A 15828-nucleotide genomic window follows, 5' to 3' on the forward strand; every position below is an offset into this window, starting at 1 on the left:
CTTGTACAGCCGTTCAGCACGCATCATTTCTCGCAATCCAATCTCGCGTACCTCGCCTTTTCTTCTCCCGCTCGACAGTGTGCCGTCTGAGCGACTGGGCGTCCGTCATCATGCTTGTCGTGAGCTTCGGCGATGCTGAAAGTGAATGAACAGCTGGTGGCAACGCGGGTAACTAGCTTGCGCGCCGTTCTGCTGCTTGGAAGCGAGTCCCACGAACTGCACTGCTCTCGCTTGGCTTGCCCCTTCGGCCGCTGTCCTGGAATGTGCTCTATTGCACGAAGCGAGCCGACGCGTAGACCAGCAACGCGTCGCAGCACTTCCTCTGAGCCGACTGATGAGGATTCGAAGAGGAGGAGGAGAGCGACACAACGCTTCGCACGGGTGCGCAGACCCGTTGCAGGCTCACAGAGTGTCTCCAAAGCAACCTTAACCCATCAACGCTTTCCTGCGCGAGGTGGGCTCCCGGTTCCACCTGCTCGCGCCTCTCTCCCTCCTCCCCTTCACTCGCTCGCACACACTCACCCGCTGGAGCTCTCGCAGTACCGCTAAGATGGCTGCGCTCGCTGCTCAGAATGTCGTCAACCCCCTCCTCGTCAAGCAGACCGTTGAGGGGTCCTTCCATCACACGATCACTTGCGACCTCGACCTCGACCTGATGGAACCCAACCTGGACGAACGATTCGAGCTGGACGGTGTGCCGCTGGCAGGGACCTGGATGTGCGACGTCAACAGGCGCGCGGACTGTGTCGACATCGTCCTCAACTTTGGCGCCCTCTCCGCTGGTCGATGGGGACCGCAAATTCGCGTCCTCCTTCGCTTCTTTTACCTGACGGACGGACAGCAGGTCCTGCTGGAAGAAGTCGCTTGGGGGAGGGACCCTGCGCCGCGGCTGGATCCGGAATTGGGAGGAGTGTGCAATAGCTATTTGCTCGACATCCCGCTTGGCAAGGTCAACGATGCGGCCGCTGCGTCTTCCAGCGCATTCAATCCGGTCGAACATCGCGCTTATCGCCTCATCATCGACATCCACTCGCGACCCACCAAACCTACTCTTGAAGCGGAGAGGTTGATCAGGCGCATGCCTGGTGAGCAGAGCCTCGAGCCAGACCTGCCCGCTTGCTGACAGAGATACTTACAGATACCGATCTGTCGGCTTTCACGCACAATGTCCGACTCTTCTTTCCCCGTCACGATGCCGACCTTTGGCCCGAATCGAGTGTTCTGTCTCGCGCGTCGCCGTATTTCAGAACACTTCTCGCCAGCGACTTCGCCGAGAGCGTCACCGTGCCACAAAAGCGGAAGCGTACGGCCAGTGCGACGACGGGAACGGCAGCTCCTGCTCCAACTGATGCAGATGCGGCAGACCCGGACGGCCAGGGCTTCGAAGACTCTGACAACGAGACGGACAAGCTTTACTTCGAGAAGCACCCGGCTTTGCAGCACAAGCGCGACGAGCTGCAGCACCCGTTCAAGGAGATCAAGATCACCGCGACTGCCTTTACGACCTATCGAGCCGTCCTGGCCTACCTCCGAACTGGCTTCATCGCCTTTGCGCCACTTTCCTCCACTCTCCCCGTGCCCGATGAGACCGACATCTCGACTCGCAAATCGCGCATTGAGGCGGCCATTTCTGCGAGATCGTCCCTGCCCTATCCCGTCTCGCCCAAGTCGATATATCGCCTCGCCCATCTTCTCGAGATTGCGCCACTCCAGACTCTGTGTCTTGCCAATCTTTCCAAGCAGTTGACGATCAATTGCGCGCCCGCCGAGCTCTTCACCGACATGTGCGTCTGCTACGACGCCTGGCGCAACGTCGTCCTCGACTACATCGTCAAGAACTGCGACGCCGTCACAAAGTCGGCGGGATGGACTGAAGCGACGAGCAGGGTCGAGCGCGACGAGGTCCCCAGAGCGGGGCCGATCATGCTCGAGCTGTTCAAGCGCAAGGTCCTCAAGACAGGCGCGTTCTCGTTCTCGTTTCTCTCTAACCAGTCCGGCTCGCTGACTCGACCCGCTCCACCGTTGATCTTCTACAGCCTAGATCTTCACTCTCTTCTGGCTTTCGCTCGTACAGCCGTCCAGCGCGTGTCGCTCCGCGCAATCCGATCCCTCGTCCTCACCATTCTTCATCTCGCCCGAGAGTACACCGTCTGAGCGACGTGCGCGTCGAGTCATGACGCTTGTCATGCGCCTTGGCGTGCGGAGCGAGAAAAGGAGATGCCGACGACAGGGCTTTCTCGCTTGCTCGCCGTTCCGCTGCTTCGAGGAACTCGCTGCATTGCTCTCGCTTGGGCCTGCCGCTTCGGCTGCTGATCTGAATTGTACTCTGATGCCTGAAGCGAGCCTACCCGTAGACCAGCAACGCGTCGCAGCACTTCCTCTGAGCCGACTGATGAGGCAAGATGAGGATTCGAGGAGGAGAGGGTGGGCGACACACGGCTTCGCGCGGTTGTGCAAGGCTCAGAAGCGTCTGCCAGCCTTCTTCAAACCCAGTTCACCTCGTCAACGCGTTCCCGCGCGAGGTGGCCTTCCGGTTCCACCTGCTCGCGCTTTTCTCCTTCCTGCCCTACACTCGCTCGCACACACTCATCTCTAGAGCTCGCGCTGCACTGTTAAGATGGCTACTCCCGCCGCTCAGAATGCTGCCAACCCTGCGCCCGCGCCGACCGAGCACAAACTCGTCAAGTTCCACCTCGAGGGACACTTCCACTACACCTTCACCGTCGACCTCGAGCTCGACTTGGCGGACCCGAAGCTGGACAAGAAGTTCAACCTCGAAGGAGTACCGCTCGTCGGCAAGTGGCAGTGCGGCTTCCGGTCTTCCGACAATGGCAGCATCCGCGTACAAGTCTGGCACGGTTTCTTGCCGGTCGGCATTTGGGGCGCACGATCGACGGTACTGCTCGAAATTTTCTCCGTCAAGGGATCACAAGCGGAATGCGTCGACAGTTCGAAGTGGCAGCCTCGTCCGAACCCGTCGCTCAATTCCCAATCTTCGAAGTCATTCACCCACTATTACTTAACCATCAAGCCAGAGATGCTGACGCGGGCGGCTGAGGCTTTTGAAGACGACCTCAAAGTCCATCGTACCTATCGGGTGACGTTCTCCATTGACTCGGGCGGAGCTGAACCTCCTCAGATGCTGCTCAATCGGCTGCCTGGTGAGCGGCACTGCTCTTTGTTTGTTCGCAGACGTACTGAGCCTTCATTGCGCGCGCAGCACTCGAGCTGTCCACGCCGCACAAAAGCGTCCGTTTCTTCTTCCCCCAGCATGAAGCCGCCTTGTGGGCCGAATCGCGCTTCTTGTCTCAGTCTTCTCCGTACTTCAAGACTCTTCTCTCGTCTGCGTTTGCCGAAGCCGTCTCTGTCCTTTCGAAGCGCCCCAAGACTCGTCGTGGTTCAGCGACAGCGGCCGCTGCCGATGCCCGCGCGCAGGACTTTGACGACTCGGACGACGAGACGGACGAGCTCTACTTTCAGGCGCATCCGCCTTCGCAGCACGAGCGCGACGAGCTGCAGCACTCGTACAAGGAGATCAAGATCGCCAAGACCGCCTTCACGACCTATCGAGCCGTCCTCGCCTACCTCCGAACTGGCTTCATCGCATTCGCGCCACTGTCCTCGACGTTCTCTTCAGAGAACGACCCAGACGGTCCGACTCGCAGGTCTCGCATCGAGGGAGCCGTCTCCTCCGACCCGACTCTGCCTTACCCGGCCTCTCCCAAGTCAACTTTCCGACTCGCTCACCTCCTCGAGCTCGCCGTGCTTCAGCACCTCTGCCTCACGAACCTCTCGAAGCAGCTTACTTCCGAGTCGGCGACCTACGAGCTCTTCTCCGACACCTCAATCTGCTACGATGCCTGGCGCAAGGTCGTCCTCGACTTTATCGTCGAGCATTACAATGCCGTCACGAGCTCGGTAAGCTGGAAGGCCGAAACGGCGAAGGTCAGGCGCGACGAGATTACAGGAGCGGCGCCGATCATGCTCGAACTGCTTGAGCTCAGGGCGGCGAAAACAGGTGCGTCTCCGATGGGATCGCCAACTCTGGCAGATTCAGCTTCACCAACGTGCACTCTCGCTCTCGCTCGCAGCTTGACTGCGATGGCGGGTGGTACGGTAACGCAGCATCACCTCGCAACACGAAGAATCTCTTCCGATCCATGGATCGCACGTTCAGCTGCGAGAAGGGAGACAAACGGGTATCCATGCAGAAAATGCTACGCAATAAGATGATTAGGCGAGAACGAAAGCGCCAGCGACCAGCGCCGCACCCGCAACGAGCGCATCGACTGCTCCGCTCCTTCCAGCAGCCGAAGTCGAGCCACTCGCGGCCGACGAGCCCGACGCCGCCGACGTGCCGTTCGTGCCAGGCGACGCAACCTTGAGACCGCTCGGGCAGCTGGCTTGCTGCGAGGTCGTGTTCATCGAGTTGGTGGAGTAGACATACGACGAGCCGAGGCAGGTACCCTGCGGACGAGTGGCGAGTCAGCGACGTCTCTCCGAGAGAAGACCTCGAGAGCGCACGTCTGAGCTGAGAGCGGCGACCGCAACAAAGGGGAAGCTGGAGTTGACGTTCCCGACTTGCGTCTCGAAACCGGTCTTCGTCGTATTGGCCAGCTGTGTCGTCACGCTCGACTCGTTCGCGCCGCCGAGGAGTACCCAGCGTGCGACGCTCGTCGCGCCGTTCCAGGATGCGTAGGCGGAGGACGAGTTGACGGCGACGGAGGGCGAAGTGAGCGGGTTGCCTGACCAGGATTGCTTGAAGGCGCGGTACGACATGACGAGGTTCTGCGAGGGAACAGGAAGGGTCAGCTGGTGCTCCTCAACAGGGCAGTCTGTCAAAGCGGGATGAGAGGCGGTGGGATCGGAGCGTCACTCACCTCAGTCGTGCCGAAAGTGACATCTTGCACGATTGATCCGCTGCGAGAGGTTGACTGTCAGTGGGGGAAAAGCTACTCAATGGACGAGCGTGGCTCACTCGGGCGCATACTCGGTAAAGTAGGGCACAGCTCCCCATCCGATGAAAGTGTTGCCGTTGTCGAGCGGCTGGACGGAACCTTGCGACGGAGCGACGTTGTTGAACGAGGGAATCCACTCCTGCATGACCTGTAGGCGAGAGAGTCGTCAGCAGAAAAGAGCAGCAGACCTCCTCGTTCCTCGAACGCACCGTCGCAGTCCAGGCGTTCGTGTCGAGCTCGAGGACGAGACCGCGAGCAGTAGGTTCAGAGGGTGCTCCGCCGCCAGCGGCATTGTCGACTGCGAGGCGGGCGCGTCAGCGAAGGCTCGGAGACGACGGGCAGGAAGCGGAACTCACAAAGCGAGATGTTGAAGCGCCCCGATGTGACGTCTTGCCCGGCCATGACGCGAGCGTCGTGCTGATACCAACTGCGAGTGTGAGCGACGGTGGGTGAGTCATTTGCTCGAACGAAACGTTCGAGGAGAGCCGGCAGGGGAAAGGAATGGCGTCGACGCACAAGGTCGCGTTCGTTCCCATCGTGAAGTTGCTGTTCTTGCCGCCGAGACGCCACAGGATGTCGCCGTTCTGGCCGTCGATGTAGTAAATCGTCGACGGGCCGCGCAAGCTGACGAGCCAGTTGCCCGTGCTGGACACCTTCTCGAGCGAGTTGATGTGGCACCAATCGAACGGCTTTGAGCTCGAGTTGCCGTCATCCTGGACCGTGAAGTATGACTCGCCCGTGTTCATGTGCGCGAGCGCGCTCCATTCGAACATGAGCTTGTCCGTTTCGCCCGAGAGGTCCACCTCCTGGAAGACGCAGTCAAACGTCCAGCCCGTCCCCGTGCCGTTCGACGGCGTCAAGTCGGTCTCGGTGAGTCGCCACGCCTCGACGAGCGCCGTGTTGTTCTCCGTGAGGAGGAACTCGTGAAAGTCGGCGGCGTTGTCGGCCGCGTTGCTCGTCGAGTTGATGGTCGAGACCTGCTTTATGAGGCTGTAGTTGCTCGAGAGGAGGTTCCAGTGGCCGACGCCGTAGCCCGCCGAATAGAACTGGCCCGAGAAGAACGTCAAGACGTCCTCTCCGCGGTACTTCTGCACAATTGTGTTCATCGAGTCGGTGTAGCCGTCCTCGGCACCCGACCAGATCAGAGAGCCTGTTTGAGATCCAGGTCAGAGAAAGGAGCGCAACGACCGAGGAGAACAGCGGGGACATACCGTTGTTGTCCATGATCAGGGGCGCTGGCTGCGAGGTCCCCGTCCCCCGGTACGACAGCATCGTGTAGTTCCCATCAATCGGCTTGCTCATGTCGTAAGTGAGGACGTTGAACTCTGGCGGTGTGAGCGGCGACGAGTGGAAAGTCTGGACGGGGTCGACCGTCTGCCACCAGGTCGACGAGTTGTCCCTCACGACGGAGTCGGCCTGGACGAGTGCTATGCTCGCTGCGGCCGTTGTGGCGGCTACGGCGGCGCGTCTGAGCATAGCGATGGGTGGAAACGAGTGTCGGTGTCGGCGGAGACGGTGTGGGGGCGTCGCGGTTGAGAAGGCCAAGCGCGCGTCGCTCTTCGCCGGTCGCTGCTTCTCGAGCGCTCTCGAGTAGCAAGAAGGAGAGCACGAGTCGCGGAGCACAGGAAAGGACGCCGCACGCGACTGCGCGGGAGCGGAGCGCTGTTCGGACTGCGCCTCCACCGTCGGATGCCGCAAGGGGCCGCGATCGAGATGCGCAGGCAATCTTAGAGCAGGCCACAAGAATAGCCGCGCCGAGCGAGCGAGGCCAGCGACGAGGCAACCGCTGGACAGGCGTCGTCGCATCCACAGCGGCCGACGATGAGCCAGCGCGAGGACGAGTCGCTGCTTGCTCAGCGGCAAGGCATGCTCGACGCATAACTCGTATCGAGACGGAGGAACCGCGGGAGACGCCCGGCCATGCTCGCCGGCGCTGGTGCGCAGCCTTTGCGATCCTCCTCGCAGGCAGGCCTTGGCGAAAGAGCGCAGGATGTGCTGCAACGCCGGCGCAGAGATACATACTGCCGCGTCGCGGCGCACTGCAAGAAAGGTCTTCTACTGAAGAGACGGTGAAGCGAGGGCGGACGGGAGGGGAGGGCGAGCGTCGAGACAGTGTTCATGGCGGGTGTCGAGAGCGTTCATGCGCGAAGAACAGGCGCGATACCCTTCTCGATGTCGGCGTAGACCTCCTCGATGCTCTTGGACGAGTCGATCTGCAAGATAGGCCGGTCAGCGGAGACTGGAAGGGTGCTCGTGAGATGGCAGCTCACGTCGACGACCTTGGCCTGCTTGCGGTAGTAGTCCACGACCGGCATAGAGGTGTTGACGAAAGTCTCTGCGACGATGGAAGGTGTCAGTATAAGCAGCAATGCGTGGCAGGAGCGGGCACCCGTCTGCGCGAAGATGTAGTCTCGCAGGTCTGCCTGAAGCAATCGCGCCGAACTCACGGAAGCGCTTCTTGATGCTCTCTGCGTTGTCGTCATCTCGTCCAGAAGTCTTGCCGCGCTCGAGCAGTCGCTCGAGGAGGATCGGTTCGGGGCAGACGAGGAAGAGGACGAGGGAGGAGGGGCAGACCTGCGGGTGACAGACGGTTTAGCGTGGTATCGCCTTCAAGCCGGCCATAGCGTTGAGTGGAAGGGCAGCACGCACCGTCTCGTCAAACTTGACAGCCTGGTCCATCTGCCGCGGGAAGCCATCAATCAAGAACCTCCGCGCCGGGATACCCTTGACGCCGCCGTTCGCATCCGCCTCCTTCGCCTCGCCCGCCTCGGAGCTCATGGCCGCGCGCATGGCGTTCTCGAGGAGCTTGATCGTGACCTCCATAGGAACGATCTTGCCCTCCGTGATGTACTCCTTGATCATGGCGCCGAACTGCGAGCCTTCGCGCTGCTGTTCTGCGCGGAGGAGGTCGCCGGCTACGTGCAGGGAGGAAAGTCGAAAGTTGTTGAAATGACGTGCAAGGGAGGAGAACAGGGTCAGCAAGCAGGACAGCTGAGCAGGGGAGGCAGCTCGTACCGGACAGGTGAACGAAGCCATGGTGCTGTACGAGGCGGGCGCACTGCGTGCCCTTGCCTGTTTGCGGGAAGTAAGCGAGTGTATGCGATGAGACGAGGCGGTGGACGAGGAGGATTGGCGGGAGCCAGCTGGTCAGCAGAGTGCGCTGTACGAACACAGAGAGAGAGGCCTGCACACACCTGCACCCGGTCCACCCAGCACGAAGATGACAGTCACCTCCTTGGGGTCGAACGCCGGCGAGGAAGTCGCGCTGGTCGTGGCAGTCGTCCCGCGTTCTGCTGCAGCGACGGACATTCTGGCGGGTACTGAAGGTATCTGAAGGAGCGAAGGGGAGGAGAACAAGCCGAGCTGAGCCGTGCGATGCGAGGAAGCGGTCGTGGACGAGGGAGAGCGGGAGAGGAGGAGGAGGACGAAGTTGAAGGAGTCGCAACAACCGCAAAGGCTGGTCTGCTGCGGCAGCCTAGATCGGATTCGGGTAGTCTTTCCTCCTGGCGTGCTCGCGGGCGTCCTTGCTGCGCTTGTCGAGGGTCGACTTGAAGACGAAGGCGGACGCTGCGATGATCCCGACGACGGCGAGCGGGATGGCGAGGTTGCGGGACGCTGGTGGCTTCTGTGGAGGGGTCGCAGGCATCACACTGCCGCTCTGAGCCGAAAGCGAGGTGTCGACGTCCAACCCGGACCTCGCGGAGAGGGTTGGAAGAGAACCGCTCGCTCGCTCACCGCTATCTGGCTTGGACGGGCTCATACACCGTTGAGCAGGCTGCTACAAACTATCGAAACATCTCTAGCCTGCGCTCGTCCCGTCCCAGTCGCTCTCCTCCTCCTCTCGGTCGTCATCTTGCCCCACCTCCTCTCGAACCCGCCGTCCTCGCCATGAACATCGTGGTGCGTAGCGACGTGCTACATATGGGATTGAAGGGCCCACACTGACCCTTCCCCGAACCTCATGCAGGAGACGCTCTTTGGACGGACGAAGACGCCGGCCGAGCGGTTGCGGCAACACCAGCGCGCGCTGCAAAAGGCGCAGCGAGAGCTGGACAGGGAGAGGAGCAAGCTCGAGCAACAGGAGAAGAAGCTCATCATGGACATCAAGAACGGGGCGAGGAAGGGAGAGATTGTGAGTCTCGCTTCAGCCTGTCGCTTCTGTGCCCGGCGTTGGCTGTCCTGCGGCCTTTTCGTCGACGGAAGCAATCGGTACCGTGTGGAAGCTCTGGACGGTCGAAGCGGACGCAGCGAGTGAACCGCAGACTGACCCTTTCGCTTCCCGCAGGGCTCGTGCAAGGTCATGGCGAAGGACCTCGTCCGAACACGGCGATACGTCTCCAAATTCTACACCATGAAGACGCAGCTGCAGGCGGTCTCTCTGCGGATTCAGGGGATGAGGAGCAATCAGCAGATGGCCGAGGCGATGAAGGGAGCGACAAAGGTGCGTTCGGCCTGTTCTCTCCAGCGAGATACGCGGATTGGCCCGCATCCGAGATCGCTCTTCAAAAGCAACGATGTGAGCTGACGCTCACAACTGCTCTCGCCACGCAGGCCATGTCCCTCATGTCCCGCCAGCTCAACCTCCCGCAAATCCAGCGCATCCTGCAAGACTTTGAGAAAGAGTCGTCGATGATGGACATGAAGGAGGAGATGATGGGCGACGCGATCGACGATGCGATGAAGGATGATGTGGGCGAGACGGAGGAGGAAGAGGGAGACAGGATCCTCGAGGAGGTGTTGGCGGAGATTGGCGTTAGCGTCGGTCAGCAGGTGCGTAGTAGGATCTCTCGACCTCTCGCCGCTCTCGCTGACGGTCGCTTTCGCTTGTTCAGCTCGGCGAAGCACCGACCGCACTCCCCGCCTCGAAAGTCTCCGAACCAGGCGTTCGTCGCGCAGTCGCAGTCGGCGAGTCGGCTGGACCTTCTCTTGGTGGCGGAGCAGCGAGCAGCGCAGGACCAGCAGGTGGAGACGCTGGATTGGATGACCTGCAGGCGAGGTTGGACAACCTGAGGCGGGATTGAGTGGGCGATGGAGGCGGGCTCTCGTGTTGTACTGTCGTGCGTGCCGGCATGTATCATTCTTCCTCCTTTTCAGTCTCCATGATCAAGATTCAGCCAACGTCGCATACCCTGGCTCTCTCGCGCTCTCAGTCCTCGCTCGCGCTGCTCTCTTCTCAAAACCGAAGCGATGTATGTTGACTTGCAAGCTGGGTATACGCCGCACGAGGCTCCTCCGCCCGTCACGCCCTGTCAAGCACCTGCCACGTCTTGAGGTCCTGCACGCGCCTGGCCATCTTGTGCAGTCCACCCTTGTCGCCGAGTTGCTCGAGCCAGTCGACCCTGTCCTGCGCCCATCTGAGCACTTCGCGCACGGCCGAAGCCTGTGAAGAGAGTTCCTCGTCGCCGCTGTTGACAAGGAAGTCGACGGCGCGCGTTCCAACGTCGTACTCGAAGGCGATCCCGCGGGTCGTGCACAAGGCCCGATAGGATTCAAAGCTCGACGCGATAGTGCCACTGTGCGACGCTTCGACGCGCAAGCAGCGAAGGGTAGGCGAAAAGATTTCAAGAGGCAGGATCTCTGCGAGGTTCGTGTCGGGGCCGAAGACCATGAGGCAGCGAGGATCGGTCCAAGTTGCTGATGTATAGGGGCATTTGGCGAAGAGGCTCAATGCATGGACGTGATAGTCTGTGGCGTGTATGTGCAAGTTGGCGAGGTGCGGCAAGTCGGCGGGCGCAAACTCGGCGGGTATCTTATCCCACGTATCGCAGGTCAGGCGAAGAGTGCGGACATTGGGCGCCATGCGCTCAATCACACGAGCGATTCGTGGCGACCGGCTGTCAATGGACAACTCTTCGACAGAAGGGAGACGAATGAGGAAGTCAGGCTGCACCGGTTCGCTGATGCCGCTCTTGCCGTCGCCAGACAGGCGCAGCGTGACGAGATGTAGACATTCCTGAAGCGGGGCGAGATGAGGTGCTTTGCTGGGGTCGTAGAATTGGGTCCAGGGAGAAAGGGAGAGCCCCCGAAGTGCGCCGACGTCGATGAACGTTTTGAAGTGCCGCTTCAGATGCGTAGGCGTATCGATCTGCTCGATATGAACCGCGCTGAACCGGGCTTTGGCCAGCTCGAGAGCTTCCTGCGCCATCTGAGCCTGCAGCCTATCGAGAGGTTTGGGCGCTGGAGGCGGCGGAATCGGTTCGCCGTCATCATCGTACTCGGATTCAGGCGAAGTGAACCGTGTCTTGCCCAGCGCAAGATCCCACGTGTAGCAGTTGATGCGAAGCGAATCAAGGCTCGGAAGCCGCTCCAGGTTCGCGGTTGCGGGAACGGCGTTTTCGCGGTCAAACCTGCGGCAGTCGAGAAGCTTGAGGGCCTGCAGCATCGGGGGCGGAACCCGGCCGTACTGGAAGAGGGGGTGCGCGAGTTGGTTTGGCGTGACGATCTGCAGGAACTTACCCTTAGAAACTGGTGGCCGAAGGGTGAGAGTGCGCGCACCTGACGGAGGTAGGGGATGACTGCTGCTCGCAAGATCTTGCTCACACGAGAAAGCGCCCGGATACCGTCGCTGAGCGGCGGCGCATGCCTCTGGAAGAGGGGCTGAGCGAGACGTTCGTCCTGCTCCTTGACGAGGACGACGATGAGCTTGAGAAGCTCGGCCGGCAACGCGTCGAGTCGATACTTCGGCAGCCTCTGCTCGCCGTCGCCCGCGCCGGCATCGCTGTTCGAGGACGACTCGGTCGAGGGGGACATGGCGCGAGAGGCGAGCACCGACGTTGTGCCAAGCGTTTGTCGCGGCGTGGGAGCGTGTGTATGCTCCGAGGCAGGCTGCAGCGCGTGCAAGTGATGCCTGCGATGCGCTGTGAACGGAAGAAGGCGAACCCGCAAGTCCCGACTGATGAGGAGGAGAAGTTGAGGCAACGGCGTCGAGGGCGGTCAGTGGCGGGTTCAGACAGTCCGATAGAGTCTTCACAGCAGCCCGGCAAGGTCACAGTCCGACTCGAGCGAGTTGCGAGAGCGAGAGCCTCGTCTTCGCCTCTCTCCCTCCTCCCGCTCACTGCTGGTCGCGCTCGCTGCGCCTGAACACTGCTGCTGCTTTCAAAGTCACTGCTAGAAGCTTTTCAAGTCGACGCTGCGCACTCGCGTCCGCCCGCATGGCCTCCCTCGACTTCTCCTCTCCCGCTTCCCTCCCCGACATGCCCGCGCCGCCGCCTTCCCCGAGCCACTTTGACAGGCTGCCGACTGAGCTGCTCAAGCACATCGTCGTCTTGGTGCATCAGCAGGACAAGGTGTTCGGCAAAGGTGGCGTCCGCCGCTCTTCGACTCGACCCGACCCCGAGGACGTGTTGTACACGGGGGAAGCTCGTGCACCCGAGCCGGGTGCTTTCAGTTGGTGGTATGGGCGAGGCGTTCACGCCCTCTCGCTCCTCAACAAGCGGCTGCGCGAGTTGTGCCTTCCGGTCCTCCTTCCAGTGCGTCGATTCCTCCTCCCCCCCCCCCCTTTCAACGCGGGGCGAAGGCGTGCTGAGCGACAGGTATACAGACTGCGAAACCTGCTCATTTTGTATCAGCGTTCTTCATTTTCGGCCGCGTTCCTCAAGCGATCCTGGACGGCATCCAGCGTATCGACCTGCGCACTTCGAACGAGTCCGACTTCGTGGCGACCGCTGCGGCACTTTCGAAGCTGAAGAATGTCGACACACTCGAACTCTTCGTCGACGATCGCCTTCCGCTCCATCCACAGTACCATTACAGTGAAGGGGTGTCGGACGTCGGGGAGCCGGCAAGAGCGCTCGCGAAAGAAGCTTTCGGCCGCACCAGCTCGCAGATCAGTTCTCTCGTGCTCCATGAGCCCGGCTACCGCGCCTTCGAGGACACGATCATCCCGTTGTTCGCCCGAACCGACTCCCTGCGATGCCTCAAGTTCCGCGACTTCGGCCAAGCCCTCTTCAACACGGCCCGCGACGTGCCGGCAGCATCTCTACGCAAGATCGCGAGAGACTACGCTTCCCTCACCCATCTGGACCTAAGCGGGGCGGACAGCATCTACTTTGGCCACTTGACTCGCAACGCTCCCTGGACAGACGCCGGACAGTTCTCGTCACTGCGTACGTTCCAGGCTAATGCGACGACTTTCTCGGTCTTCACCTTCATTGAGAGGGCGATGCCGAAGCTCGAGGTGTTGAAGATCGAGTTCACCCAATCCTACAGTTCGCTTGACCAGCTGGACGGGACGTGGACGCTGCCCTCCCTCAAGCGTTTGCAGATCATCGGTCCAAGCAAGATGACCGCCGTCCTCGCCCACCTTCACCTACCTGCTCTCGGATTGCTCAAGATTGCGCTTGTGCGAGCGGAGAATCAGGAGATCGACTGTTCCCGGCTCTTCACGGCGGACACACTTCTGCCGCAGCACGTCGACATGCATTTTGCAGTCGACACGAGTCTGCGCGTCAAGAATGCCGAAGCCGTCGACGCATGGTGCGAAAGGCATGGCATCCGCCTCGTCCACTTCTCCTCGAACATCTTCTACCCGTACTCGCCCGCACCCCCGCCGCAGTACGACGACGAGGCTCTCGAGGACGTCGGCGACGCCATTGATGCCGCGCTGCGGCATGCAGTCCTCCGCAAGCAGCGCCTTCTCGAGTTCAAGGACGCCGACGGCTTACAGGAACTCGCCGCGCTTGTCAAGCCGCTCCGCGAGCGCGAGTTCATCGAGGACATGTAGCAGCTCGAGTGGAATGGTACTTCGCTTGTCATCTCCGCTCAATGTCCTCCCGAGAGTCTTTCGGAAAGCTTTCTGCTCCCTTGCAGGTTGCGCGAAGGGGGCTGGGCGCGCATTGCGCACTTATTTGTTTGCTTTTCTGTTTGCGGGACATCGCTTCTGGCTCAGGGAAGTCAAGGAGAACGCGCTCGCTCGCAAGGGGAAGCCGCCCGCTCGCCTGCTCACAAACTCACGCTCGCGCTCGCAGGTCTCGAGGATTAAGCATCATTCGCAGGAGGCGGCAGCAACGCGACGACTGCTACCTCGCGCTAAGTCAAGGCCACTGCCTGCCGCTGCCTTGCTTCGTACAAGACGTCCCACATTTCCTTCAACCCGCCTGCGTCGCCAAGTCGAGCGAGCCATTCGACGTGCGTTGATGCCCATGCGAGCGTGTCCTGCATCGTGTTCGCCTGAACTGCGGGATCCTCCGGCAAGTCCCCCGGGTTGTCCACTCCCAGCCTGACCTCGAGGGATGCTCCGCGATCCCGGCAGGCTTGGGAGAGCTCCTGCATCTCCTCCGTCGCCCATGCCATCCGACTGCGCGGGGTGAATCGCACGGTGCGGAGCGAGGTGCGCAGCTGCTCGAGTCGCAGCAGGCGGGCGAGGGTGACTCGGCCATGACCCGCGACGCGATAAGTCGAGTCTTCCTGTTCCACCCAGGTGAGCGTGGACAGGGTGCATGTCGAGAATGCTGACAAGACGCTGATGTGATGCCATGAAGCGCGAAGATCGAGGTGGCGCAGGCAGGGTAATTTGGCGAGACGGTCGGCGGAAGAAGGCGACGCCGACTGGTACACGAGCGTCAAATTAACGACATTCGGCGCGAGGTGGTTGACGATTCGCACGACCCGGGGCGAATATCCACGGATCGAGAGGGTGCGGACCGTGGAAAGGCTGGGGAAGTTTTGCAGGCGCTTCGGCTCAGGGTAGTTGAAGGAATCGACGCCGCTGACATGGAGCGTCTCAAGATGAACCAAACGCGAGAGAGCCTGGATGGCGGGCATATCGGCTGTGGTGTAGAACCTCGACCAGGAAGTGAGGGTCAAGCTGGTGAGGGCGGCAGGGTTGGCGAGAAGATCGAGTGTTTGGTCGAAGTCCTGCGGCCTGAGATCGTGTAGTGCAAGAGACTTGAAGCACGAGTTGCCTTGTCGGAGGGCGGTTTGAGCCAGCTGTATCGAAAGGGCTTGCATTGACGCCGCTTCGCGCGCCGACCAAGCATCGCGCGGCCAGGAAGTCTTGTTGTTGACGGAACGTGCGCCGGAATTGACGGCAGACATCGCGTCAGAGTCGGAGGACGAGGACGAATCGGAGGATGAGCTTGACGTGGACGAAGCGTGGCGCGGTTTTAGGGTGCAGTGCAGGACGTTGCAGGAGACCTTGATCGCTTCCAGCTTCGGCAGAGACGCAACGTTGAGGGCCATCGCTGCAAATGTCGTCGGAGTCATCTCGGTGCAGTCGAGGGTCCGGATGTTCTGAACGAGAGCGCGCGGTAGCTGTTGGAACTGGAAAAGCGGGTGGGCAAGTTGGCGGGGGCAAACTTCCTGTGAATGACACGAGTCAATCTGACAGTTCGCGACGTGGTGCACTGATGGCGCACCTGGCAAAGGTACGGCAAGGTCGCCTCCCGCAACCGCCGACAAGTCAACGACAGAACAGCGATGCCTCGTGGGAAGTCTCCATTGATGAGCCATCTTGAGTGGATGTATGGCAAAAGCTCTATCTTGGCGTCTTGAGCGTCGACTTGCTCGACAATGACCTTGAGCAGCTCGGCCGGCAGGAGGTCGAGTCGAGCGTTCGTCTGGAGGAGGTTGGGCGGGTGTGCAAGTGGAGTCGAGGCGGACATGGCCCTTGTCAGAGCGAGGCGAAAGGAGCTAGGAAGTGTAGAAGCAAGGTAGCGACGCCTGCGATGCGGTGTGAAGGGTAGGAAGCAAACCAGTGAGTCGCAACTGATGAGGAGGAGAAGCTGAGACGATGGCGTCGAGGGCGGTCGATGGCAGGCTCAGACGGTACAATGAAGCCCTGAAAGCACCTCAGCAAGGCCACACTTAGCCTCGAGCGAGTTGCGAGAGCGAGAGGCTCGTCTCCGCCTCTTTGCCTCCTCCCGCTCACTTC

At 61.0% G+C, this 15828-nt stretch overlaps 8 protein-coding genes across 8 annotated transcripts; 4 read left to right on the forward strand and 4 right to left on the reverse strand.

Annotated features, from left to right (window-relative positions):
- Nucleotides 1-550: 550 nt before the first annotated feature.
- RHTO_06213 (uncharacterized protein) lies at nt 551-2041 on the forward strand (the record flags this gene model as incomplete). Its single annotated transcript, XM_016419874.1, has 3 exons — nt 551-1085; nt 1139-1960; nt 2037-2041. The coding sequence occupies 3 exons, from the start codon at nt 551-553 to the stop codon at nt 2039-2041; spliced, it is 1362 nt and encodes a 453-aa protein (XP_016275328.1).
- Nucleotides 2042-2617: 576 nt separating this feature from the next.
- Nucleotides 2618-4228, forward strand: RHTO_06214 (uncharacterized protein; the record flags this gene model as incomplete). Its single annotated transcript, XM_016419875.1, has 3 exons — nt 2618-3161; nt 3221-4067; nt 4126-4228. 3 exons carry the CDS (start codon nt 2618-2620, stop codon nt 4226-4228), a joined length of 1494 nt encoding a protein of 497 aa, XP_016275329.1.
- A 5-nt stretch (nt 4229-4233) lies between these two features.
- RHTO_06215 (arylsulfotransferase) lies at nt 4234-6434 on the reverse strand (the record flags this gene model as incomplete). The annotated part of the gene is made up of 8 exons (XM_016419876.1): nt 4234-4467; nt 4525-4788; nt 4881-4920; nt 4979-5106; nt 5168-5256; nt 5315-5385; nt 5475-6108; nt 6170-6434. The coding sequence occupies 8 exons, from the start codon at nt 6432-6434 to the stop codon at nt 4234-4236; spliced, it is 1725 nt and encodes a 574-aa protein (XP_016275330.1).
- A 662-nt stretch (nt 6435-7096) lies between these two features.
- On the reverse strand, nt 7097-8267 carry RHTO_06216 (UMP-CMP kinase; the record flags this gene model as incomplete). Its single annotated transcript, XM_016419877.1, has 6 exons — nt 7097-7171; nt 7229-7293; nt 7406-7532; nt 7608-7873; nt 7974-8030; nt 8153-8267. The coding sequence occupies 6 exons, from the start codon at nt 8265-8267 to the stop codon at nt 7097-7099; spliced, it is 705 nt and encodes a 234-aa protein (XP_016275331.1).
- Nucleotides 8268-8846: 579 nt separating this feature from the next.
- Nucleotides 8847-9979, forward strand: RHTO_06217 (SNF7 family protein, charged multivesicular body protein 2A; the record flags this gene model as incomplete). The annotated part of the gene is made up of 5 exons (XM_016419878.1): nt 8847-8858; nt 8926-9090; nt 9244-9399; nt 9510-9728; nt 9791-9979. 5 exons carry the CDS (start codon nt 8847-8849, stop codon nt 9977-9979), a joined length of 741 nt encoding a protein of 246 aa, XP_016275332.1.
- Nucleotides 9980-10197: 218 nt separating this feature from the next.
- RHTO_06218 (uncharacterized protein) lies at nt 10198-11708 on the reverse strand (the record flags this gene model as incomplete). Its single annotated transcript, XM_016419879.1, has 2 exons — nt 10198-11400; nt 11454-11708. The coding sequence occupies 2 exons, from the start codon at nt 11706-11708 to the stop codon at nt 10198-10200; spliced, it is 1458 nt and encodes a 485-aa protein (XP_016275333.1).
- Nucleotides 11709-12109: 401 nt separating this feature from the next.
- RHTO_06219 (uncharacterized protein) lies at nt 12110-13680 on the forward strand (the record flags this gene model as incomplete). Its single annotated transcript, XM_016419880.1, has 2 exons — nt 12110-12427; nt 12499-13680. 2 exons carry the CDS (start codon nt 12110-12112, stop codon nt 13678-13680), a joined length of 1500 nt encoding a protein of 499 aa, XP_016275334.1.
- A 305-nt stretch (nt 13681-13985) lies between these two features.
- Nucleotides 13986-15559, reverse strand: RHTO_06220 (uncharacterized protein; the record flags this gene model as incomplete). Its single annotated transcript, XM_016419881.1, has 2 exons — nt 13986-15257; nt 15314-15559. The coding sequence occupies 2 exons, from the start codon at nt 15557-15559 to the stop codon at nt 13986-13988; spliced, it is 1518 nt and encodes a 505-aa protein (XP_016275335.1).
- Nucleotides 15560-15828: the final 269 nt, after the last annotated feature.

The sequence above is a fragment of the Rhodotorula toruloides genome (assembly GCF_000320785.1).
Source record: "Rhodotorula toruloides NP11 unplaced genomic scaffold Scaffold4, whole genome shotgun sequence".
Taxonomy (NCBI): Eukaryota; Fungi; Basidiomycota; class Microbotryomycetes; order Sporidiobolales; family Sporidiobolaceae; genus Rhodotorula; species Rhodotorula toruloides.